The sequence below is a fragment of the Rhea americana genome, unplaced genomic scaffold, assembly GCF_003343005.1.
Source record: "Rhea americana isolate MKP2758 unplaced genomic scaffold, rheAme1 scaffold_10, whole genome shotgun sequence".
Lineage (NCBI taxonomy): Eukaryota > Metazoa > Chordata > Aves > Rheiformes > Rheidae > Rhea > Rhea americana.
The window spans coordinates 1,455,475-1,482,353 of NW_028185039.1; the positions used below are offsets into that span (position 1 = coordinate 1,455,475).

The 26,879-nt window shown below is 42.9% G+C and overlaps 1 protein-coding gene across 2 annotated transcripts in view; it reads left to right on the forward strand.

Annotated features, from left to right (window-relative positions):
* MAD1L1 (mitotic arrest deficient 1 like 1) overlaps positions 1-26,879 on the forward strand; it is a 361,949-nt gene that overhangs the window by 183,375 nt on the left and 151,695 nt on the right. For both annotated transcript variants that reach the window (XM_085301122.1, XM_085301129.1), the window contains exons 14-15: positions 11,872-11,960; positions 20,605-20,695. In XM_085301122.1, the coding sequence (XP_085157248.1) occupies positions 11,872-11,960; positions 20,605-20,695 (180 nt within the window). The remainder of the gene's footprint in view (positions 1-11,871; positions 11,961-20,604; positions 20,696-26,879) is intronic.

Sequence of the window (26,879 nt, forward strand, 5' to 3'; positions counted from 1 at the left end):
TTTAAAAGTCCCACTACACAAATGAACCTGCTGCTGGAACTGTTAACATTAAAGTTTTATGGAACTCGGCAGCACCATTTGGTTTCAGCAGGGTCGTTTTCGTTTCTCATTGAAGGCTGTAACAACTAATACGAAGTTAAAGACTTGTACATGACAGTGGGAAAAATGTAGTTTCCTCCTGCTTCTGGAATTCCCATGCTGGGAATGTAATCTGACCCAAACAAAAACTGTAGTTCAAGCTCAGATTGGATGCATGGACCATGATCTAGTTCAAAGCCTATAATTTGGGAATGCCTTAATGCTACAGGTGTACCCTTAATATCTGAGCTATACTAACATATGTAGCAGGTTGCTTTTTGGTAAAAAGGATGATAGTGAAAATTCTGCTTTTCAACTCAGAAGTAGGATGAAAGTTCATAAAACTCACCTTTGCATTGCATGATTACAASTGGAATGAAGACGGAAGGGGAAAAGCACTAGGGCTTTTTTTTTCCTCAGTTGATGAGCACCGAAAAAGTGGGTTGTTTTCGTAGGCAGAAGACACTGCTGGCTTATGTTGTAATTAGAGCGGCTCTGTTGTAAACCTGAGCTATACCAAGGTACTTGGTAAAATAAAACGGACAAGATAAGKATATTATCAGAGGCCTTGTTATAGTGGTCATGGCCTTGATATATGAAAAGCAAAATGAATGTACTTTTCAGTATAGTGCTTTTCTAGTCTTCAGTCACCCTCACAGAGTCTGTAATAAGTTACAGGMTACCTAGGACTCCTGGATATCACGTTAGTTAAGCTAAAAATCTTTGGAGGAAGCTGCGACTCTCTGCCATGTTCAGCACTATGAGAGATAGGGGGAGAAATTGGATAAGATTTCTGGATACCTCTAGGATTCAGGAATTTCTGTCCCTTTTTTACTGCCTTGCCTAAAGAGCAGGATGGAGAACCCATAAAAGGAACAAGTGCTTTTCACGCGTGTCCAGAGAGGGAAAGGAAGGCTTTAAATATCTGTTGAACACTCATGATYGGGTGGGACACAGTAATCCTTTATCTCCAACTTGTCTTGCAGCAAGGAAGGGAGACAAGTTTCCTCTGGTTTGCCTCAGTCCTTACATGTTTCAGCAGTATCGTAACAGGACCGTCCTGGGAGATCTGACTCTGGGAAATGCAGTTCTTAAGCATAGTTTGCTCTGAGCATCAAGGAGGACATGAGGATCTCTAGCTAATCCTGGATTTAGGGGAGTATTAAGGGCATGTTCAGTGGATGTGCTCACAGATCAAAGATTGCTGGATGACTTTCTGTTTGCCCAGAGCTGTCTTTGGGTATACATTAAGGTAGGGAAAAGGCTTAAAAACCATTAAGTTTCAGGACTTAGTCCTTGCACTGACAGCCTAATTAGCTTGCTTCATCATTTGTTTTGCTTTCAATCTTTTGGGGTCTCAGTGGCTGTAGAAGAGCTTGTTGCCAGTGTTTTTTGCCTTTGGCTGTTGGCTGGCGGCATGGCAGTGCTGGTGGCAGACAAAGGTCTCTCTGAACCAGTCTGTCAGGGCAACTGAGTCCTCCAGGAGGAGCTGTAAAACCTAATTTATCCACAGAGACAAGGAGATCATAGAGCAGAATTTTTCCTGTGACCTCGTGGTGAATAATGAATGGCATTGCCCTGCCTTGCTGGAATCGCTTAATTGAGGCTGACAACTCTTTGTTGTATTACAGGATCTAGCTTGTCAGGAGAATTTTAACTTTTTTATGAATATTTCATTAACTTCTAAAGACTGGCTGTATAAAATCAAGCTCCTGCCAGACCCTGTCCTGGTGATGCTGTATTTAGCGCTAATGTCATCTTCTGCACCTGTATTACACCTTCCCTTCCACTCCGAATGAAGCCTTGGAGGTTATTGTTGATGGCAGCAGGGACCTGTTCACCAAAGGTTAAAATGCCAGGTTTCTGTTTTGGCTCTAGCACTGAACATATGGTATTTGTGAGGGAAGTGTTTTTTGCTTTTCTTTCTGTAATTGCTTGCTGGCAATCAAAGGTGACCACAGGCATAATCCCTAGAGGCTAAAATGGGCAGAGCTGGCTTGGCAGGGCCCTTTGTATAACCTTTGCTTTTTGGCATAAGGACAGAGATTTCTTACCTCTTATGGATTCAAAACCTGGTTCCTGTGGTAGCAAGAGGGCTTTGTGATGGCTCATTTAGCTGGAAAGCCTTGAGTGCTTTTAAATTTGCTCTTTTCAAGCTGTTCTTGGGAAGCGTTTGGGGAACAGGAGCGACTCCTTCAAGCAGTTGCCTCTCTTTCCAGAATGCGGCAACTGGAAAGCCCTGTTGAGGTGGTGCTAACCGGCTTTCCTGCCCCATCCTCGTGCTACTTTTCCCTGGGAATTCAGAAAGCACCTTGGCTACAAAACYCTGATGGCCTCAGCTTGTCCTGCCTTGCTCTGCTCAGATGTGCCTGAAAACAGTGTTTCTGGCAGTGGCRAACTGCAAAATTGTGCGAGGGCTGTAGTGGGGAAGAGAGCTGTTCTTAAAAGCATATCGAAGCACAGGCTGTAGTTTGTTCCATGTGAGCTGGAACAAGAGGATTAAGTTCAATTTTCAAGTCTAGCACTTAATGAAGGCTCCTCTACTTTCTTATAGTATTAAGCAGAGATCGATTCTGCTATATTTATGCTAGGGTACTAAAGAGCAAGAATGGTTGTTAGATTCCTCTTTCCTTTTCCCTTTGATCTTCTTCCTGGGTGGTCAGCTGAAACGCATAGATTTGTTTCTGACTATTTGTTATGTGATGATTTCTTGACAAGAAAACTGATGAAGAGGATGAGAGGTAGAACTGCAAACTACCATTTAATGAGAATACAGTGAYTGAATGCTCCAGAAAATCCTCAAGGGTATGTTTTCAGGAATGGGAAGCAAGCTCTATTCAGACTTTGTATAGAGGAGGTACAACATCTCTGCAGATTGATTTGCTGCTTTGCTKCTGAATCATAGCTGCTAGAAGACTTGCTTCTAGCAAAAGTACCTACTTGTGTGTRAAAGAAATGACTTGTGCTCTTTCTGAGGGCAGCCAACTTCAGTGCACCAGTGCTTTGGTTACACTGCATGGGATCATGGCATGTTCAGTGCAGAAGCCTTGACAGATTCCTAAAGAGATTGTTATTCAATGTTTTGCAGTTCTAGCTAGGAGTAATGGGGAGGAGGTGTCAGCTGTTTAGGGCTAATTACTCTGGAGCTTCCTCATCTTGGTGGACACCAGCTGTTTTCCTCTCCCTGGTAGGAGGAGCTTTTGGTAGTAATTAAAGGAAACAGTCATCTAGGTGTTGGTGGAAGTGGTGGAGTGGGGCTGATGACAGCAGAGAGGCTCTGAGCTGAATGAATGTGGAAATGAGGTGATCCTTCTTCAGAAAAGCTGTTAGAGCAGAAGAGAGATTTTAGGAACACAGTGCTGTCAAGGATTTCTTGCTGTGCTGTGCTGTGCCGGCAGTGAGATTTCATGGCAGCACTCAGGAATGTGGACTAGACAGGGCGATAGCGAAGCAGAGGRGAAAAGATTCCACATTTACATCTTTCTCTAGAAGTGAGAGATGAAATACAAAATTACACTTGAATAGACTCATGGGTTTAAATCAGCTTCTCCCGTTCTTTTGCTCTGTGGATATTTGCACCTCTTCCCCTTAAACTTTCTAGCTGAGTTCATCTTGAGCAGTGAGCTGGCTTCCATCCAGCTAAAATGTCTAGTTCCAGAATGTCTCTTGCACCCATCCCAGAGTACAAGGATGAAATGAGTATAGCATAATGTGGGGAAGCAAGGTCAAAAAATCATAGGTCAAAACTGTCTAAAATATTGTAAGTTGACACTGATGTGACAGATGGTGTTACACATTACAGGCTGTTGACATGGAGTCAACATTGGTGACCAGGGCGGTTGATTTTAGCTRTGCTGTAGCATTAGGGAGAATCTGTCCTTCTGTTTGAAGGAAGGGCTCTTTCCAGAGCCAGTGTTTGGTCATGTATATACTACTACTGAGTGAAAAAGGTGCCAAGTGTTATAGTGAGTGGGTCGGTTGGGGCATTCAGGTTGTCCAAAGCTGCAGGGTGTTGTTGCTGTCCTTGRAATCCTGAGTCTCAGTCCTTAGTGTGCTGCTGCAGGGTAACAGTATCAATAGTGTCATTTTGTCCCCTGTTTAACAGCCCTATTTGCTGTAGGAGGTTAAAAGGAAAGAAAGAGTAAGAAAATATTCTCCTGATTTTTCTCTTACATATTCCAGACAGGAGTATTTGAGATGAATTGTCTGAATGATGAGTTAAGCACTTCCAATTAGACATTATTGCTCATCAACAATAATCTGCYGTTGTGCGCAGCACCTGCTGGTGCTGGGATCTTTGGTGCTGCTGGGGCAGGGCCAAGGCAGGGTGCGAGGACTGGCAAGGGAGGTTGATGCTGGAGAGCACTGGCATCTCGAGGTGTCCGTATGCGAGAAGAGCATTGAATGGGGCAGGGGCTGAAGTCCTCATACARAGGCATCTGAGGGAGAAGTGCGGGGTGTGGCTGGTGTCATGGCTTGTTAGTTGGGTTGTACTGGAGAAAGTCAAGGGTAGGAGAAGTTTGGAGAGTGTGGGGGAATTATTCTTCATGTGCATGTGGCTGGGACACAGCTCTGGCTTCTGATCGATGCTCGTCGTAGGCGAGCAGGGTCCGGTTGGCACCCCTGCTCTGAGCTCATCTGTAGGTGACACCAGCCTGATTTTGCATGCCTGAAAGTGTTTTCTGTAGTGCCCTATACCTTTGTGACTGAAATGGAAATTGTGGGACAGCTAGTTACCCACAGCGTGTCTGTGCACTCATCCTCACCGTCTTTTACCAGCCGAGTTGTGCCCCTTTGCAGCAGAGTGTGGCTGCCCGTGTGCCTTGGAGTTTCACCAAGTTGGGCTTGCGGCAGCACAGCGTGCAAAGGGAGGCTTTTGAAGGAAAGCTGTGGTGCAGATTGGGAATCAGGAGGGAGAGAGGTGAAAGCTCGTTAGGGCTCCCTTGGGTAGATGAATTAGTTAATGACTATGCTGTGCTTTGAAAATGCAAATGCTGTGTCAGAGCGAAGTCTGATTATAATAATCAATCTTCCTTTTGAGAGGGTGCTGGAGACGGGGAACAGGGAGAGGGATGAGACTGGGGCTGAATTTTGAGCTCGCGGGTCTGCRTCTCGCTGCCGCCCTGACGCTGCCCAAGAGGCAGGAGGCGAATCTTGGGGGGGTGGGAGATCCTCGCGAGCGCGAGCGGCTCCTCCGCAGGCCGAAGTTAATTTTGTCATTTTGTTTCTTAGGAGTGCCCTGCCTGGAAGGGAAGGAGTTGGCATCTGCTCCTGTGTGCRAGCCACCCCTGCTAATAGGAAAGATAGAAACTGCCTCATAAGCAGGATCCTCGGGGGGATGCAGGAGAGAGGAGGGAGGATGCCGCAGACGTCCAGCGGTGACAGCTCCTTCTCCCTTGGCACTTTATTCGTTTGTAGCAAGCGTTCCTAGTAATTACGCCTCTTAATTTAGGAGAGTGAGTGGGAGAAAGGAATATAAATTTGTGTATTAACTTTAGAGATTGGAAATAGGGCAAGCGAACCTTCTCTCTGGGAGATTATATTTGGGAATGAAATAGAATGACATTCAGTATAAACTTGAAAAATTGTTCTCTTTTACTGCAACAGGAGGAGACAAACCACAAGCCAGACTGTACAGGAGAGAAGCAGAAGTCAGCATATGTCCATTTCCCAGTCTGTGTGTGTGTCTRTAATAATATATATATCTGGGCACATTTTTAGGAAGCTGTTTGCCAGAAGGTTGCTTCTAGTCCTTTCTTCTCATTGATAAAACTATGCTGAGTTTGTTACAGACTGGTTAACCCATAGCGTCTGCAGGGTATTAGGCAAGTCTGATCCAGCCAGCCCTTCTCTTTGCAGAGGAAAAATGTATACTTTTTTTTTTTTTTTTTTTTTGCTTCAATCAAGTGTGAAATAGGTAGTTCTAAAACACTTTTTATTGAATATCTAATTTTCCTTTGCTTTTATTGCTTCTGTTCTACAGTATCATTGAGGATTAGTTTCTCCAAGAAAAAACATCAACTAATCCAGGGCTGCTTAGCCTATTTCTGAATGGCAAATCGTATTTTGCTTTGATTGCAAGTATTGTCTTATTTTTTAGAAGAAGGGTTAGGTTAAAGAGAAAGAACGGGCGTTCCACTGAGAAATGTGATGTAGCTTAGTCCTTCCCGTGTGTGTTTCTCTGCAGACATTTTAGGAGAAGAATCCCGTCAGTATACCAGGGGATTGGGTGTATGGAAGAGGTGCTGCTGCTTTTGCTGAGCTGGGTAATAAATAGAGATGGCCAGCATAGTGTTTTACTACCTCGAAGTGTTACTGGACACCCAAATTAAACTCACTAGTGTTTATGTACAGTGGGTTTCTGTCCAGGCACCATGTTGTGTGGTGGCAATAGGGAGAAGAAGGTCTCCAAAGTTGTTGCACTGGTCTGGGTGAAGAGAAGCGAGTAAGATCTGGATTTGCTGTTGTGTGCTTGGAGAGCATTACAAATAACACTGCTAGAATAACTGACCTATCAAGCTCCTGGGGAACAGTAGTTTGTCTGTAGTAGTAGTAGTTTTCAAGCTTCAGCCTATAGGTCATGCTCAGTGTCCCATTTCTTTGTTCTAGTCTATTTTAGCACATGCTCTTCCTTTCCAAGTCTGCTTGGTTTTCGTACATTTAAATATTTATGTATTTAAATAGCTTCCTGAATTGTGTTGAGACTCATAGTCAAACACAACCTCTCAATTCACCTTTCCATGCTGCGTCCATGCAATTCAGTTCCTATTTATCTCTGCCTTTTAAAATCAGCTCTTTTGCTGAGGAAAGTCTTTCAAAGGATGTTGCATCAGCCCATTGTTAAATAAACCTTTAGACATTTATAATGRATTCAGCATTTCCTGCTTTTTGCAGTTCCAAGAATGCTGAATGACGTGCAGACACACTTCATCAGGGTAAGATTGCTGGATCAGCCCCTCGCTAGAATTCACTGATTATTCAAATTATAACTATATGTCTCCAGCATGAGTTTTATGAAATGTGTATATGATATGGGCGAATAAAYGGCCCTTTTCTTCAACATGCAAATCTTGATTTGAACAGTGAGTTGAGATACTTTAGATAATGAGACCTTTCTGAACTTCACTAGCTAAAATGAGGCACCTGAAATTTTGTCATTATTTTGGGTAGTGCGTTTAAAATTGTTAGAAGTTCTTAAATACCATTTTCTAGGGTGACTGGTTTAGTTCAGAGGTTTGAGTCCTGTGATAAGTCTCATTTTGAAAGTGGGACCTAGGCAGCCACATCAGCAAGGCGTTTTGGAAACGCTCAGCTTCATGAACACTAATGTCCACTGGGGTCAAGTGGGAGGAGCAGTGGGTACTCCATGTTGCATAGACTCAGAATACGTTTAGGGGGGACAAATACGAGTCAAAAATGACAAATGCCAGAAATATGCCAAAAAAGTGGATCTCTAAAGTAAGGATCTGTTTATTCCAGCTTTCAGGAGATTAGTTTATAATTTTGTTTCTCCTGTCTTCTCAAAGATATTTGAATGATTCCTGCAGAAGCGGAAAACAGAAAGGGGCACATTTGTTACACTGCTGTGAGTGTTCGCTGTTTCATTAACACTCGGAGGAGAACCACCATCTTGAAGTCCTGTCCAGGCAGGTTTAAAAGTGTGGGCAGAAAGAAGAGAGAGATTCTATTTAATTAAACACTAGACAAAATTCCCACCATAGTCTTCCTCCTCCTCCTCCTTGGTCTGTAAATAATAATGACAGTTTTCTTGAAAAAGTATTTGCATTTCACCTCTTTGGGGCATGCATGCCGCACAGATTTGTGTGGACATTTTAAAGTTATTTTCAATACCAGATGAACCCGGATCACTTTCTATTGACAGCAGTGTAAAGCTGGACTGGAATTAATGATTATGAAGTCAAAGAGAGCAGAGAAGGTTCTGGATAAATGGGATCAATTTAGGTTGAGAGCAAGAGGCTCCAATGACTCTGCAAAGAGAACGTTACGTAGTTAAAATGTTAAGTACCTGCTTACGTGTTTTATTCATAAGTCATGGGCTCTGACATTACTTGTAATTCTGCCCTTTCTAGTGTCATGAAAAACTTGGGTAACTTAAAATAGCTTGGCTTCTTTTCAGGTTGCTAGTATGTTGTGTGCAGTGGGGCCATCACGTGGGGTCTGAGCCTGAGCGATACGAGGTGTGGGTACCGAGTGCCCCTTGTGCAGTGTTTGGGATGAGAGGTGCAATACTGTATGGTGCAGAAATTATCGGATAACGTTCTCCCTCTGCTCTGGACGCTGGGTAAAAGGGCCAGATCAACAGAAAGAGGAGCTAAAGGTCTATGCCTGGCCTAAGACATTTAGCACAGACAGAAGGAATACAGCAAGAAGCTGTAATTTTAGCAACCCTTTTCCCCACTCTAATGGGTGAAGACCTCTACTAGTTTAATGTATTCAAAAACAGCAATGAAAGTCTAGCTCAGCCAGTTACATAAAATTATTAAAGGCAGAAATACTGAATTAGTCCAAAAACCCCCCAAAACGCCTGCTGAATTATGTGAAGCCAGCATCTGGTGAACAAGAGAGGATAGGACTGGAAATTCGTGGAGCAAAAGTGATGGGATGGAAATTCGGCAGAAGCAGCAGCAAGAGGAGAGGCTGTCCTGTCCCTCTGCCCTCTCGAGCGCCGTGCCTGCGGCTGACCCGCGAGGACGGGCGGACGGCAGGCACAGATGCAGTTTCGTGGTTGTTGCCTGCTCCCTGGAGACCCCCCCTACGTCGGAGGAGTGCCCATGGTAACATCTCCCACCTCTTAGACTTGCAGGAAGTGCTGAAAATTACCTCGAGTATGTTCTTGGACTTCCCCTGCTACTGCCTTCCGGAGGCCTGCTTTTCCTCGTTCCTTCCTGTTGTTTTTCATTCCTCCTTTTTCTCTGCTGCCTTTCCTGGTTGCATCGCGTGCGGATCTGCCGCGACTCTCCAGCTAGGCAAGGCAGTTGTGGCAATGCCTTCGACAGCCTGAGGCTGGTACGGGCGTGCCAGATCGAAMAAGGGGCTGATAAGATTGTCCTCTGCTTGTCGTTCTCTAGCAGGTGAAACTGCAAAGAAAAGGGCAATTTTTAACCACAGATTCCTTATTTTTTGCTCTTTTTGCTCCTCTTTTCATTCATATTTTGTGAGGACCTATGTGCCTGCACTACCTTCGGAAACGCGGAATTGGATGCCAGCAATAAGCTGCTTCAGCTTATCTCAACTAACTTTTTTTTTTTTGCCCTGAAAGAGACATAAATAACATCTTTAATATCCTCTGTGAGACTGACAGGGAGGTTTTCCTCAGAGAAACTCTTGACAATTAAACAAAACAAGCAGCACTTTTTTTGGATTAAATATTTATCTAATATTTAACTYGTTTTGCCTTTAACTAGTTGTGCTTTGGCCAGAACTTGAAACTCTGGTGGTTCAGGGAACCAGATCAGTGTGAACATGCAACTGTCCGAGCCAGTTCGTTTCATGAGGTCAACACAGAGCCCTCATCTCTGGTCTCGCCTCAGGGACCTCCGATTTRTGGTCCAGGTTGTTTTGGTGCCTGAAAGTTGGGAGGACGCAGAAATGACTGAATGACGTGTGCCCTTCCAGTCCCTGTGCCCTCCCCTTGGAAGCTGGGCGCCGAGTCTCGTCATGCTGTTACGGAGGGCACCTGGAAGTCATCTGTCACTGCTGTACATCAAACGAGACCCTGCGCTGATGCTTTTTGCTGCAGCGTTCACTTGAGCGTGTGTGCATTTGCTCTCCCGTCTCCTTTTCCCTAAACACACTCCATTCCCCCCCACACACCCCGTGTAGCATACCCAAGAGACRGCCGATCACGACGGCAGGTTACCAGCCCAGCCCTGCCGTCCCCCGTTCTCTCCCAAGAAGGCAGCAGTGATTTATCTGCCCTTGTCAGTGAGCAGGTGGTGGTCGGACTCAAGGCTGAGCCTGCTTGGCCTATGATAAATAACATATTTACCAGCCCTTCCATCTTCAAATGCTGTCCACATACAGTCCAGAAAGCAGCTCAAAACTCTAATAACAAACACATCCAGCCTTCAGCAGACGTGGGAAGCAGGAGCTATAATGAATGTTTTCCTGCTAGAAGTAGGTTGGAATTGAAGGTTGTTCCCAGTCCCGGTACCTTTTATTCACCTTCCTGGAATTATCTGGAGCACTTGCTTTATCCCCAGCCATCTGTGATGGGCTGAGCTGGGAGAGATAAGCTCAGTAATCAGAAAATTGGGGGAAGCATTTCTAGCTGTGATAATCTTATCAGCCAGCTAATATACATTAACATTTGTACAGCCTGATGATGCAGGTGGGCTTTTGCTTTTCCTCTCTTCCTGGATGGGTTTTGACAGGCAGTGGGAGGATGCAGGGCTCTGGGCTTACAGAGAGAAATTTGGCGAGGAGCTCTTCCTCTCACTCCTGCCCTGTCCCTGTGATCCCAGAAAGGGGAGGGAGAATAATCCAAGCGACCCTTTCCTGCCTCTCCCTCCTTACGGTGCTGCCGTGTGCTGTCTGCCTTTTCTGYTATATGTAGAAGGGCAAAGAGGTGTTATATCAGAACTTCCCTTCTGGCTGAGTGTGACTGTGCATGTCTATACGTTCCCCTTCCTTGTAAAACTAGGGAATTTCTTGCTGCCTTTGCACAGAGTTTGCTAGTGTGGTGAGATTTTACTCCACAAGTCTAATCAGTGCTGTTGAAGGGAATGGTAGATTAATGGATTTTTTCCCTGATGCTGAGCCCTGTGTGGTCATACGTTTTGCATTTATAATTAAGGTTGGATTGCTTATTATTTTCCGTCTGAGTGGAAAGTACAGTGTGCGTCCATAGATTTATTAGGGGAATTAGTAATCAGGTGCTAAAAGATAGATGACAAAAGGAAAGCAATATCTGAAGAATGAGTGAGAAAGAGGTTTAAGCTGTGAGAAACTGCTGGAACAGAAATTGTATGTCCTCTAAGCAGTTTGTCTCTGTTTAAAATTCATAAAAGTTCATTTTCTGAGAGAGAGGTTTAAAACCCAGTAATATATGTAGTTTTTTCCTTCCTCTGTACATTGTCTTGATAGCTGGATTAGGGATATAGATACTTCCCCAGCCAAGGAGCATGAACAGGAAAGAATCTGGGTAGGTAAGAAGTTTTCATATCTTTAGAGTTTGAAAGTATTTTCTTGTGAGTTCCTTCTCGAACAAAGCCAGAGGCTGAAAGTGTTCTTAATTGTTTGTTCTACCCAAGCAGCTTKAGCTAGAGGTGTATATTGGAAAGTGTTGGAAATATTCCCTAGTCTTTTAGATTCAGTGTATGTGTCTCAGAGTAGTCCTGGGCAAGGTGACGTAATCCTCTGTGGCTCATTTCCTTTGGGGAGGAATTGATGCTAAATGAGATTGAAGTGCCAGTACTGAATCTCAGGTACCACACGGCTCCTAATTACATACAAATAATTATTTGCCTCACTTTATCAAGGGAGGAAGGATTGGGGAAATATCCAAAAGAGAAACAAAAGCTCCACTTAGAAAACTTTTTTTTAATCCCTCAACTACCTAGGAGAAAATATTGGGGAAGGCAAAGGGGAGTGCAGAAAGGGAAGTAGGATTAACTGAGGATTTGGCATATGAAGAGCTGTGCTACATGTCAGTGTCATGTTCAGGGATCTGACCCGAGCAGGACACAGTGATTCTCTCCTTCCTCTCCCGTTTGCATGTCTCTACTACCCCTCATTACTACTGAATGAACTAATGCTTCTCCTCTTCTGCAGCTGGAGGTGGAGATGAAGGTCCTGAAGTCTCAAGAGTGCACAACTGATCAAAGCATCTTCGTCACTAAGGAGGAAGTTGATGCGCTCAGGTAGGCAGAACAAGAAGGTGGCAAAGCAGATTCTTCTATTTTTTGTGGAACTAGTGAGAAGGAAAAGGCCCAGGCTAGTTTCACTGTCTACTAATATTGCTATTGCCATCTTATGGTAGAGCAATTGTACAGATACAGGACTCATCATGTTAAACCCTCTGTGCATGCATGGAAAAAGTATATGCATGTAGATTTCCTGTGTGTATATACATACATATATATGTGTGTGTGTGTGTATATATATATATGTATGTGTATATATATATTTATATTTTTATATGAACTGATTTTCAGTGAACTATTCAGTGAACAGTATGGTAGCATTGAGCAGAACATGTTTTTCCTGTATTTCTGAAGCAGTATGTTCTTCTCCTAAGCACCCTTTCTACTTTCCTACCAGCCTTTACGATGCAAGAAATCCATGAAGCATTAACAGAAGACTCCAGCCTTTGATCTTTCCTGCCTTTAGATACCTTATAACCTTTTCTGTCTTTCGAGAGTCTACTAGCTCTTTCAATAAATCTGTTTGGGGTCTCTTGCACTTGGGTAGTTCATATTGCAGTGGCTTCTGCAACGCTGTTTCTCCTGTTGGCTTCTTTCCCTGTGGAAACAGCATTGCTGTTTGTTTGTTTCTTTGACTCAATCTGGGCTGTAAATACAGGATCTGTTGGCGTGCATGTAAAGAGGTTTAGAATCCACCTTTTGTAATACCGATGTGCGTGTAGCACTGGAGATAAAAGAGGGATGTTTCCCCTGGTGCATTGCTGGAGATGCAGAGGGGTACCTGTTGTGATTCAGTAAAAGAGAAGTTACAAAACAGCATTTCAGCAGAGGATACATGAGCATTTACAAAAGCTACCATGAAGCTGGACAACCGTTCTACATATTTATTAAAGCATTTACAGCTTCCATTCCAAAGAAGGTGACACAATAAATACTGAGCACAGAAAAGTTCATTTGTTTTCAAATGTTTAATAAAGTTTTTTTTATTTAAGCTGAGCAAATCAGTTAGATCTTGACAGGAGGCTGAGTTTTTTATTCTCAGCTGATGTAAGACTTTGGCTGGAGTTTCTCTTCTTAATTCTTTTATATTTTCAGCTCCATCACTATAAAGTGTTACTGCCTCTTAGGACTGAAAGCTAGCTTTTGCAGAAAGCAGTATCTTGCAGAAAGCAGAAATTACTGGCCTGAATGTTATGACTTTGCTCTTRTGCTTCGCCTCTGGAGCTTGTTTTACAGCTTTGAAAGCCCAGCTATGTAGCAGGATGGGAGATGTTTGAAAATAACACATGTTCAGCTAAGGTATTCCAATACATTGTAGAGCTGTAAACCTGATCTTAGGGACTCGCTCCTGGAATATAGTTCCTCAAGCTGGTACGGTAGTTGTGAAGAGCCAGAGAAGAGCAGGCATCTTCTTTTATTCGATCAGATACTTGAGTTCTGGCAGGGGACAGCATGCTGTGGCTTCCCTCTTTCAGCAGGATAAACCTTTTTGTATTTGCTTTGTTTGCTGTGGGTGTTTGGACCTGAGCTCATTCAGATTTTTCCTTTGCTAAGGGACACTAGACCCTCTGAAGCCTAATGTTTATACTGCTGCTATTCAGCAGCTCCTCAGCAACATTAAACCCCTCACTCATGATTAATATTATGCTTCTCTATCAGTAAAAGCAACATGCTGTTTGCTGTCTTCTGGGAGCTGGAGGTTTTCAGAGTATTTCTACAGTATCTCCTCAGTGTCTCTCTTCCCTGGATTGGTGTGGGCTGCAGCACCTTTTCATGTAGCAGACGTTCAGTCTCTTTATTTTCACTTYCAAGACTCATTATTCAGTATTTATCTTCACAGAGCAGCATTTGCAATCTATTAACCGGGCAGCTTCAGGGGCAGTGTGTGTAAGGGGAAAGGGCTGATTGCCACATAGTCTAGGACTGCTTCTCGTTGGTGGAGGGGATGGAGGTGGGTGGCTTTCCCCTGAACTGGAGTCTGTTTCCTGAGCTGGGGCAACAGGAACTCACAAGTGCCCAGTTGTTATGTTATTGTGGTGTCCTGTGTGCTGGGTTCTGCACAAAGCAAGCCCTAAAACCTCCTATAATCTTGTTCTCCTTTTCTTTCCCCCCTTTTTTTTTTGGAAAAGAATTTCTTTGACTACTAATCTCATCTGTCTCTTCCTTTCATCAAATTGTGTCAGTCTCCCTAAAAAGTATTACAGAAACAGAGACCTGTTCCCAGTAAAGCCATTAATGATGTGGAGCTATTCTCCAGTGATGAGTAATACGTTGAAAGCTGTTTCAGCAAAGAGGCTAGGCTTCTGGAATTGTTTTACAGATATTTTGTCTTTTCTTCACTTTCCTGTTTCAGTACCGCAGGCTCCTGAGGCTACGGGTGCACAGAAACCACAGGCACAGTATCTAATACCAGATGGGTTTGTCTGACGCTTTTTACTGAACTGCTTTTTGTTGTTACGGTAGACCAGATGATTTAAATGCCTGTCCCAAGCCCTGATGCTAGTCATTTAGCTACAGAGCTGTTCTAAAAAGCTTTTATTTCTTCCTTTTTAATCACCTTTTTCCTGCACAGCTCTTTTGGTTTCTAACAGTAAATGATTTGATGCAAAGTGTTCTCTTTCTACTGTCTTTCTTGAGAACTAGTAAGCCAGTTCTTGCTCCTTTTTCCACACTGTTGGCTGCTGTTGCTGCTTCAAGTCTCTTATCAATCTCTCAAACGCTCCAGCCAGCAGCACACATGCTTCTCTGCATTGCAGAATTGACTTTATACAAAGTGTTGTTCTTATGGTTCCAGACTTAAGCAGCCTAAGGATGGGCTTGGGCCTAACTCTGAGTTTTCTGTCATGTTCTGTGTATTGGCCAATAAATTGGGCCAAGTTCTTTCTTTGCAGAAGAAAGCTCCTTTTCAAAGGAACACATGAGAAATCACCATCTTTCCTCATGCTTCAGGGTTGAGACCATTCTCTGTGGTCCATGTCAGACCGCTCGAGGCAGCCGGGCTGGCTGTGTCTGCTCCTGGCAGCAAAGGGGAGCTGGGTAGCTGTGATTAAGAAACAGAATGGGTTTGGAGGAGAACACGGATGAGTATGGCTAGCAATTAGATTTGCTTTGCTTTTCCTCCTGCTGTGTCATTGTGGGCCTCAACAGGACCAGCTTACTCAATTTTACCTGGCGCCTGAGAAGCAGCTGGGAACAAGAACTCTTCTGGTCTTCCTTCCTTCTGCAGAAAGCTGTCGCAGATTAATTCTGGGAGAAAACAGGGAGAAGAGGAGTACAAACTTTACAAATTGGAAAGTGGAGAAGGAAATCCCACAGCTTATGAAGGAGTTATTTCCATTATTGTAGTTTATCACGGTACTTGAAATCCCATTAACCTACAGTACGATGTGTCTGCTCTTCTGGACTGAGCCCAGCCTTTCCAGTTAGCTGCTGTCATGAAGGAATGTGAAAAATGGAGCCAAACCAGCAGAAGCCAGGGAGAGGAGCCTGCAAAGCAGGAAGGGACTGTGAGCTTCCAGGCATTTCCATGTACACTCTGATTAGAAGCTAACTTCTGAAAACAAAAGCAGGAGAGACATAAAGGGGAAGAAAAAATCCATATTAATCCTTTGAATCTGTATTCACCTCCTGTGAGTGAATGAGAGTTTTTTAAAATGTATCTTTTGTCTCATTTTCTTTAGTATGGAAAGTAAATTTTCGGTGAGAAACTTGAAAGACTTTATCAGTTTTTCTCCTTCTCTTGAGAACAAAGTGCTCTTTCGTCAGACCTTTTATAACTTTAAATGTGAAGCTCTCTCCCAGCATCATCATTTCTGAAGAGACAATAAAAGCCAGTGCTAATGCTGTCATTCTCGCACCTCTTGCTGCTCCCTCTGAAATCATATTTGTTTATATTCTGCAGATCTWATGAAAAGGAAAAGTGGTCAAACTGTTGAGTTCATGTACTGTGGGGTATGCCAAAGCACAGAGCATTTAGGCATTAACACGTTTGAGAGGGATGGTGATAGCTGTGCAGAAACTGATGTTTCAGAACGTCATATATATAACTAAAAGTAATGCATTTTTGAAAACTTTAGTAAAGACTTGTGGCAGCAGCTGAAGGACCTTTTCAGCTGGAACAAATCTGAACTTTTTCTTTCTACTGTCAAACTGCAACCCCAGTAAATCCTAAATGTTTTCTGTGGATTTAGTAACTGGGTAGAGCTGCAGTAATTCAAAAGAAATTCGTGTCTTTGCCAATGCCTATTAGTCACACTTGCTGGAATTCTCTCTGCTCTGCTCCTAACACCATCTCACTGCCATCTGGATCCCTTAATAGTGTCTTCCCAACACATGCATTTTCTGCTCCATTCAGTAGTTTCCTGTTCAGCAGTAGGTTTGCCACGTGGCCATGTCCTCGCCACAGATGGGCCCTCTGCTAGACAGGCCTCTCCTGGCTGATACCCACAGTACTCTACGAGCCATCACGTACCATCTCTGACAACACTGAAAAGCAACAACAACAACAACAAAAATAACGGGGCAATGGTGGGTTAACTCCATTGGAAAGCAGTGGACTGAGACTTCTGGAAGTGCCTAGATGCTGTTGAAAGTTGCACCTCCTTCCTCTCTTCTGTCTCACCTCTTTCTCTCTAAAATAAGAGCAGTGTGGCCATTCTCTCTAGCAGCCCTCACCATCTAAGCGCTTCCCTGGTAGACTGGCCACACACAGTGTGGTATCTTGTGGTTGTCACGTGTGGCATTTAAGCAGAAAGGGTGTAATGAAGCTGCAGATTTGTTGTTGCTGTTGTTCCCCCTACAAATTTGGGAGAGTGAAATATGTAGTGGAGACAATATAAAATTCAGTTTGGGGAAATGGGAAAATCCAGCATTTGGAGCAAATACAAATTTATCTGTGCTTGCACTAAATTTAATCTTGTGAAAGCCTACTGAGATGGCTTGAGTTAATCTTGTGCCTTTGGAAGCTTCTCTTCTGGGTTAAGTTCTCTGTCTCTGATGCAGAAAAAGCCTTCCAGAAATTTGAAGAGRTCTTTTCCAGAGTTTGTTTTCATGTTTTCAGACCTCAGTACATAGAATAAGTTGGTAAACTTTCCAGAAATTAATCCAATTGATTTTCCCTGCATCACTAAAGTTCAGAATAACGTATATATTTTAGAAAGTAACTGACGTTTCTTCCTTCCTCGTATCACAGAGCTGCTGTTAAAATGAGTAGCAGCATTCATTCTGGGCAAAACATTAAATTGAGAGTTGATTATACTGTACCCAGATCTTTCTTTACTCTTTTTGTTGTTCTCATGTGAATTGGTCTTGAATTGTTCTTCCTACTTGAAAGTAACTTTCATATGTAACAAGTTGAGGCATGCAAATCGGTGATAAAATAGGCATTGCATATCTTACTGTGGATGTCCCTGGACAGCGAGAAGATGAGGCTGCGTGCAAACTAACTCTGCCTTTATGCATGTTGTAGCATCCAGCAGCAGCACTGAGTTGGCCCTGTACCTGAATTTACTTAGATGAAAAATTCAAGTGCCAAGCAAGTAAATATTTTTCAATATTTGACTGCCGTATCTTAACCACCAGCTGCAAATGCTTTGCTGTGTTTATATATAGCTAGGATTTCCCTTTGCTTCTCTCTCTCCTTGCCACTGGAAAGTGTTCCCCAGGGCCCTTAAGCCAAGACAGAATACCACAAATGGTTTGCTAATGGTTCTTAGTGCTTTCCTACTGGAAATGCAGGATGCCTAACAGTGTTAAAAATAGGTTAGGAGCGGGATAAGTAGTGAAAGTATGAGTGAGTGCTGCAAAACCTCTCGAGTGCTGCGGAGAGGCTGCAGCGATGTTCTCGGCCGCCGGCCGCTCGCCCCCAGCGCAGCGGCAGGGCGGTGCGGGAAGGGCGCTCCCGTGCTGGGCTGGAGGATCCCCGCTCTGCAGCCCGGCACGAAGAGGGGTGCGGGCGCCTCGCCCAACCTTCCCCGGGGCGCCAGCCGGAAAGCGCCGCGCTGGCTCTCGGGTGGGATATGGCGAAAGAGCAGGCGGCCGCGGGGCGGGCGAAGGGCCMGCGCCGTTACGACTGTAATCGCTTAAACTTGCCCTGGTCCCGGCGTGGTTGTGTCTCGAACCTCCTCGAAGCGTTTTCCGGAGCTGGCGGCGGGGGGCTTAGGCATCGGCGCGGAGAGGACGGTCGGGGGCAGCCAGCAGGAGCCTCGCGGCCGCCTTGGGAGGGCGGCTGGTGAGAAACTTGTTCTAAATTAAAATTCAGCGTGTCAAGTGCGGCAAAAGTGCTCGTGAGAGTCGGGGGTGTCTGGTCCYGACCTTTCGGGAGCTGCTGTGCTGCTCTTCCTCGGAAGAAAATGTTGCTCTTTCCGTGGCCTGCTCTGCAGTCCATTTAGAAACGCGCAGCTAAAAGCATTAATTCCATTTTGAATTTCCATTTTTTCCGACCTTTTCAGTCTTCTGCTTCTTCAGTACTCTCCATCCCCATTAGCTTTGTGTCTCTTCTGGAAATTATTGATGATCTTTTTTAATGGCCTAGACAATGCTAAAAGCCACTTCTCTGCATTTTAGAAGCTTCCAAGAATGAGAAAAGATGATACTTTATAATATCTGAAAATTACCAGCAGGGGTCAGGCTTACAAATAATTTAAGCAATTCAAGCTACATATTTATAAAGCAGACATTTTTATGCTGAACATGTTGAAGTTCAACTTCTATGGAAAAGTTTTGCAACTTTTTCCTCTTATGTGCCTAATTAATAGAAGCGGTAGCTTCCTAGCTGCACCTGAATAGTCTATTGCATGATAATTTCTGGACTGGCAGAGGGGCATATTGTTTATTCTTATGGTACAAAGATTTTCAGCTTAATTTAGGTCGTTTAAAAGTGAATGTTATCAAGAATATTAAAAAAAAAAAAAACTCTAGAAAAGGATCCTAAGAAAATTAGATGCAAAGATCAGTGTTAATATGCATTAGTTGCACTGTTAATCACAAGAAGTTAAAATGCGAAAGGTGAGGTTCTTGAAGCAATATTAAGGTTTTTGTGCTCTGTATTTAAATGCAAGCAAAAATGTTCTGCTGCACGTTTTAAAATAATTTGTCATGCCTAGCAAGTCTGCTAGAGTTCTCTGAAGTATTCAACCATCGTTTGGCTAAAGCTGATACGGTTGATATTGTACGTTTGACTTTTCAAAGAGCTTTCAACCAAAGGTCTTAAAGAAGCTTTCTCTGATGGGATAAGGAAGGTTCTTTCTTGCATTAGTAAAAATACAAAAGCCACACAGGACTGACTGTCCCAGTGTACCGTTTGCAGTGATGGCCTGTAGAGAAGTATGCGAATAGGACAAGCCTACTGTGATACTTAGGCAGGAAGGTCTCCCAGCTGCTAGTGTATCATCTCAAGGACTTCCTGAGCCAGAGACAATATCTTTGTATTTCATAAAAACATGCTGTAGTTTTCTTCTGTGAATTTATGCTTGTTTATATTACAGACAGTTATAATATAGAAAATCAAAGTATAAACAGTCAGTCTTCACAATATTGAGGGTWTTCCAGTAGATCCCAGAATAGTTTTTGTTGGGAACTTGTTGTCCAACACAGAGAGAAGTTTGTGATTAGTGAGGTAACAACATTTGAGATGATATGAAATTATTCAACTTATCAAATTGAAAASTGTTAGGAGCTGTAGAAGAGTCTTATGGTGCTGCACGGTAAAATGGGAGATGAAATCCTATGTCGATAAATGTAAAGCCACGCACGTAAGAGAAAGCTTGTTTGGCTATACCTGCACAATAGTGAGCTCTGAATGAGCCGTTATCACTCAAGAAAGAGATCTTACATTGTTGTGAACAATCTTCTGAAAATAAGTTAAGTGCTCAGTAGTCAAAAAGACAAATAGAATACTAGGAATTATTAGAAAAGAAATTGAGAAGAAAGCAGAATGTCTCACTATAGCACTGAATACATCTGAGTACTGTTTTGTAGTTCTAGCTTTCCCTATAGCAAAAAGTCTATAAAAAACTTGCGGAAGTACAAAGAAGGGCAATGGAAATGAGTAGAAATATGGAAGAGCCTTGATACGAGGCAAGACTAAACCGAGAATCTTTAAGAAATAATAGAGGAAGCCTGTAAAACGATAGTGGAGAAAGGGAGTATGGAACGATTATTCACAACTTTTCATAGCAGAACTAACAGGCACTCAGTAAAGTAATCACATGTGAAGTATAAAACAAAATGAACTAATTTTTCATACAGCGCATAATTAAATGGTGGAACTTTCTGCCAAGGAATGTTGTGAAGGCCAAAAGTATAAATCAGATCAAAAAGAGATTTGACACGTTCATGGCGATTTTAGCTGTTGGTGATTATTAAACATGATGGTCCAGACTGAGTCTCTGGTTCAGATAGTCTCTATTTGAATTTGCTGTATATTGTAGTTGTATGTTTTAATTATACATTCTTTTAATCTTATGTTAATCATATAATGCTGTATCTTTTAATCATAGGTTTTAATTATCTCATTAGTATAGCTTTGTGATATTTAACACAGGAAGAATCTGCCAGTGTTTGTCTCTTCATTTTTTACTTTATCATCTGTGGTGGAGCTATGCAGGGACATAGCATTTATTACCTTTCCTTTCCTTTCTAGGCTGAAAATTGAAGAGCTGGAAGCTGAACGCAGCAAACTAGAAGGGGAGAATAGAGCTCTAGAAGTGAAACTGGAGAAGCTAACTCTGCAGGTAGGAAATGTGGTATGTCCAGAAAGACTGGAGAACTTGATGAAATCTGTTCACCAGAGATACGCCGCAGGGAACCTCACAGCACTCATTCTCCTTAATCTGGCCAAGGCTGCTTTAGAAAGCCTATGCAAGCTGCACCRACATACCTTGTCTCTGTTTGAACATGTTACGAAAATGCTTTGGTGTCAGATCCGATCACATGAGTACAGTTGCCTTTTTTCAATGCATTTGTCCGGAACATCTTCATTTCAGAGCCTTAAAAAATATTCTGTGTTAGAAAACTCCACTGCCATAAATCATCAGTCTGCAACTTCATTCATCCCAAAGTGGATGTGTAGATAGGGCTTATCAATTAGTGGTTGATAAAGAAAATTTGAAGTCTGTCTGTAGTGAAAACTCCATTGCTGTTACCTGTAATTGAGACAAGAACCTCCAGTTTGTGGCCTTGTTAGGCAGGAATTCTTCAAGCCGTGAAGCATCAGGGCTATTGAGAAGATGACATGACAGCATCTACAGAGCACAGAAAGAGAGGGAGAAGGTGTGGAATCAGAAGGGTGAAGGATGTGTTGCTTTTGCTGTAGACAAACATGCTGTGTTACTGTAGGCACTTTATCACAATCCTTTTGCTGAGGTAGATGCTGTCCGATATGGCAGAAGGAGTTCTTCAGATTTTCCTTCTAGATGCATCAATGAATTTGCCCTTTCCTGGAAGGAGGGCAGGGAAAGCCTGCAGCAGTGGGGTGGACTGTCTATTCAGGCTGCTTTCTTTTTGTAACTTCCCTGCGCAGAGAGGGATATGAGAGTTGCTTCAAGCTTTGGTAGCATTTCATGCTTGAGAGGTGCTRGAGTGAGCAGGAACCTGAGTCTGTTTAATCAAAGCCCATCCTGCTCTGAGTGGTGTTCTCTCTCCTGGCTGCTCTCTCTGATATGCTGAACAACACAGCATTGTAACATTTCGTTCTCTTAATTTTTCTTTCTCTCTGTCCCCCTCCTCTTGGTTTTTCTTTTTTCCATTTTTGTATAAATTGCTTCATGGTAGAAAACCTGCAGGTTTGAAATTACCCAAATTTCAGATAGAGCATTGATTTTATCTTGACACCTATTAGTCCCAAATCAAGTGCTTTTTTTTTTTATTATTACCAATTCTAGAGACAGGGGAAGTGACAGCTTTGATAAAGCGGGGAGCTAAGAGCTGCTGAGCCTCTCTGCTGAGCCATGTTTAGTGTGAAACCTGTCACTCAGCTCCTCTTTAATTGGGTTTCAGTCATCAGAAGGARATGAAAGCTTTGGGCTTGGGTTTGGATGCTTGGGTCTGCAACATACATAACAGCAGCTTTGGTTTCAGAACGGGTTACAGTTCACTCAAATCACATTTAATCTGTCATCATTGTCTCAGAATAGCTGCTGACTTGCCAAGTAGTCCTGACCAGAGAAGTTCCTATTTTCTTCATGATATCTAGACATGCTTTGCTTTGTTTGCTGCTGTTGATGAAACTATAATGTAGCTCTTGATACCAAAGCCCCAGGCTTTTCAGAGCCCAGTTTCAGTGAAGAAAAATCCCAGCCTTTCAGTGCAGACTTCCTTAATGTCTGCCTTTTGGTCATTTGTAGAGGAGAYCATCAGAAGCTACCGTTATGCTAGCTGAACTTTCAGAATAGAAGTATAGTACAGTAACAAGTTGGGAACAAGATRTGACCTTCATGCTGTGGTAGAGCTGCCATTTCTTTGTGTAGGAAGGCTTGAGTGACACAATGACAATTGTATTGTTCACTGAAAAAGTCTTGATAGTTCATCACAAGATCTCCATGGCCTACGTGATACCTCATTAATGGTGCTCACTCTTGCAATATCATATTGTGCACATCAGGGCGTTGCGGAGCAAGTTAGAGGAGAATAGAAATGACTTAAAGACAGAGCAGAGAAAACATTTTATGGGAAGGATGAGATAACATGTAGGTGCAGAAGAAGGAGAAGGAAAGTGGTCATCTCGCGTAGCAGGTCTGGGAAAGAGAAATCTGTCAATCTCCCTAAAAGCTAGTTAGTTAGCTGAATTAAGGTAATCATGCTCTAACATCTGCTTTGCCAAAGCTGAGGATATGGCTTTAATTCTTTATTTAACAGGAAGTAGCTCTACTCTTCCTCAGCTTTCACTTCACTCTGTCTTAGAGGATTGGCTGCCAAAAACATCTTCTCCAAAGCGATGGTAAGGAAGAGAACATAGCTACAGGAATGTGTAAGCTGAATACTAAGATGTTGGTGTCAATCGGTGGTCAAAATTTCAGTGCTCCTTAGAGGGTAAAGCATCAACCTTCCCAATAAAACTTGGTGATTTTTGCTTTGACAGCCCAAGCTTTGAATGAAATAAGCACACTAGAAATTATTTCTTACAGCTCGAAACCACTAATTTAAGGATGACCTTAGAAATTCACCTCTTCCATCAGCCCATGTGTGCATTGTTATACACTCAGGTGAGGTCACATTGATAATTTGACATGTTATTTGTTCCCACCTCTGAAAGAAATCATTGCAAAATGATGGGTCAAAGTAACTTCTCTTTATCACAAAAAATAAAGCAGGATAGACTTTACATACAGAAATAACAAGAAGATTTGACTGAACAGAAAGACAGGAGTGAAATTACAAACATGGGAAAAGCATGGCATCAAATAAAGATATGAGAAACAGGGCTTGGTCTAAGACAAGGTAGGAAGAAGATGGCTAACAAACTTTTATCTGCAGTTCCTTCCTTTTAAAATACCTCCCCCCACCAACTCTTGCTGGAATTGTATCCACTAAATGAAAGGTGCACAGGAGGGATGCATTAAAGTTGTGAATTTGAAAGAAGAGGAGGCAGGATTTAGAAATAAGGCTTTGGCTGCTTTTACACCATACTGGACTAAAGTCCATTTAGCTCACAAAGCCATGTGCAGTGAACAAAATCTAAGAGGATAGGGCTAATCTTTGGTAACTCAGAGTTCAAAACTGTCAAGGTTTGGCTTGTGTGATGTGTGGAAAGGAGTTCTGCTTTAAAAATGCTTGCTTGCACATGGCTTTTGCCCATCCCTGCTCTGGCTGCTATTGCCAATAGACCATTTTGTGAACTACGCGACCCCAGCTGACTGGCTGGGGGGCAAGTACGCATATTGAAAGGTGCTATTACGTTATCTAGGTATGTGATTTACGCCCCGAGCTCAGTATTAGCAAGTAAAGAAATTGAAATATTGATGGCTATCTACACCAGTGTATATAGCATTTGACATCTCCCTGTGTTCTCCCCTTGTGTGAGGACAGCTTAAATTATGCCTGAAGACTCTTTCCACTGCCACAGCCTTCCTCTTGCAACGCCTCTTGGCTTTTGACACCTGGCTGCAGGCTGCATTGATTTTCCTTCACTGTATAAAGACTTTAGCATAGATATTACTCACTGGTCAGACTTTACTGCTAATAAACCCCTTAGATTGCAAATACGCAAGAAACGGTGGGACTGTAGAGAAATGACACCCTGTTGAGGGTGCCCCCTCCCCTCCCACCCGGGACGTTATTTTAAGAAAAACATTGGAACTGTGGCTTGAGAAGTGAATTTAATTAATATGCGAAAAGAGCAAGTTTAACCAGATAATTTTCTCTCTTATTCTCTACCCTTCTCTCTTTCAGTGAAACCGAAAAAGCTGAAACTCTTTAATCTGGGAAAGCAAACACGTTGTTACTCCTTGGCCTATGTTGGGTAGAATTGCTGAGATTTTAGTAAAGGGTTTGGTTTGTTGAGTTATCTGAAATGATCTGGTCTGTCTTCCCAATTTGCTGGTGGAAAAGTGCAACTTGAGGCCTGGAACAAAAGAGACGGATCCAATCAGTGCTTTTTGGATAAAGTGGGAGGAAAGACTTGTGAAGAGGGTTCAATTAGCATTTCTTACTGCTAGGAGTCTTGTGTTTACAGGCAACCAAGCGGATGTGAAGTGTTCCTTATGCAAATACTGCTCTCCTGCTTTTCCTGCTCTCCTCTACCCTTGGTGTTGAAGGAGAAGAGATTCTTCAAGTTTGGCTGCTTCAAGGAAGATTGATTAAAATCAGCTGCAGTTGGACTTAATTGGATCCATATGCTTGGAGAGAGAACAGGACTAGTTAGAACGCCTCATAATTAGTTCACAGCTGGTTGGTGAGGAAAATAAAACTCCAGTTAGAGCTCAGAGAAGTGGATCTGCACAGATAAAAGGCAGGGAGATGTTGTTTTTCACACTAAGATGTGCTGAGGCTTGAAAATTGTCTAGCCTGGTAACCAGGCGAGCAGCCTCATCCCTTTGAATATCCACATGTGTGTGTGTGTTTATGAGGCCAGATGGAAGGAATCTTTATTTTCTTATTTCTGAGTCAAAGGAATCCCATGTGATTGCTGGCAGTCAAGGAAATGTGAACSGGGTCACAAAAAGCTCGGAGAAGACCCTACAGGGGGAGCTGGGCTGTGTGAAAGGCTCATGGTTTGGCACARATTCTGAACTGGTCGACTTTGGGTGTGATGCCCTTCGTCACAGGAATAACCAGTTGTGGTTAGCCTTCCTGCCAGCRTGTAATGTAACAGCAACAGTGATAAAAATGCGATATTATTTATACACATTTAAATAATTAGTTTTACCTATTATCTCCAAGAGCTTGGAAAGGAAAGCACTGAGTAGCTAGTTGCAAGGAGGAGTATCTCTCTGAAAACCATCCTACACAGCAGGAGGGAGATGCAGTTTTTCATGGTGTTTTTTAATGCAGAGGAGGAACAAAAYGCAAGTGCTTTTGTACGACACAAGGCAGTGTAGTTTTAGGATACTTGATCAACCCTGAGCACTACAGCAGAATAACTGTGTTGGCCTGAATGTTCTGCTGGTTTTGTTACCTGAGCTAGCCTTTCACCTGAGTGTTGTTACTCCAGGCTTAGCTTTGTATCCAGCATAAGGATGGCGTTGAGTAGCCYGCTGTGTTACCTAGAGCACTCCTGAGTAGTAGTCTCAGCTAAAGCTGTGTGTAAAAATGAGATCTGTACGGCTGGATTTAGTTTGGTAGCACGTGGTACGGGGACACTCCTCAAAAGTGGCCCTGGCTACAAACTGGCATTCAGTCTAACTTGTGCCACRGCAGGAAAAGGGACTGGATTCCACCCTATGGCATCCACAGAGGAACTGCCTGGGAGTAACTAATGCCACAAGAGGCGTCTGTGGCTGATTTTTCAGGCTAGCGTGGCTTTATTCATTTATTCTAAGGTGTTCATTAGTATTTGTCCAGTAGTTCCATTCTAAATGTCTGACTTGCCGTTGTTATCAACCGTTTTACAGTTTAAGATATTACACTGGTTGTGTTAACCCTCAGTTTTTTCCAGGATTTAAACTGGTTATTTTTGAACAAATTAAAATATAAACCATTCACCTGCYAGCAGTAGTTGTGCTGTAGCTGCAATGATTTGAAAGTAAGAAATAGGCAAGTTTTGCAGGCAGAGGTATTACTTTTCCATCATTTTATCAAGAGTAGCTTRTATACTTGGAAAGTTGATTCAGATGAGGAGGGCAGGTGTCTGAAGGTTTGTCCTATTTGTATACTTTAGGTCGTATTAGTTGGCCTGCCTAAGCTAGCATGGACCTGTGGTGGTTTGTTTGGCCAAAGCGGGAGGTTCTCTGCAGGGGAGGCTCTGCTTGTTGTCTGCTTTATTAAGTTCTCCTCCTCCAGAAGACAAATGTCCATTAACGGTGATGRTGCTGGGGCATCTATAGTGCTCTTACATTTCTTTTTTTCCCCTTTTCCTTGTAGTCTTTGTGATGGTCCTAGTCTCCGTCTTTCCTAATACTACATTTTGAGAGCAGGAGATCAGCACTAGGATCTGTACTCCAAACGCAGATTCCCTCATGTGATCCCCTGTGGCAGGCAGGGAACTTTTCTCCTCTTTAAGCATTAATGACTCATTTTATAGTTAGATCTTTGGTGGCCAGGCAGTAACTAGCTTGGAGTTAAGAGCCCAAAGCAAAGTTAAGGTCATTTAACAGTCTAACTGTTCATTATGTGACCAGTGAAGAATGATGAATGAATCATTTACACTGTTATAAAACTTAAAGGGACATTGTCAACCTTTCAAGGTTCCCTAATTGACCTCTCAAATGCTCAGGAGTTGTCTTCCTGGGTAATCTGGAAACCTTCCCTTTCACAAACTTC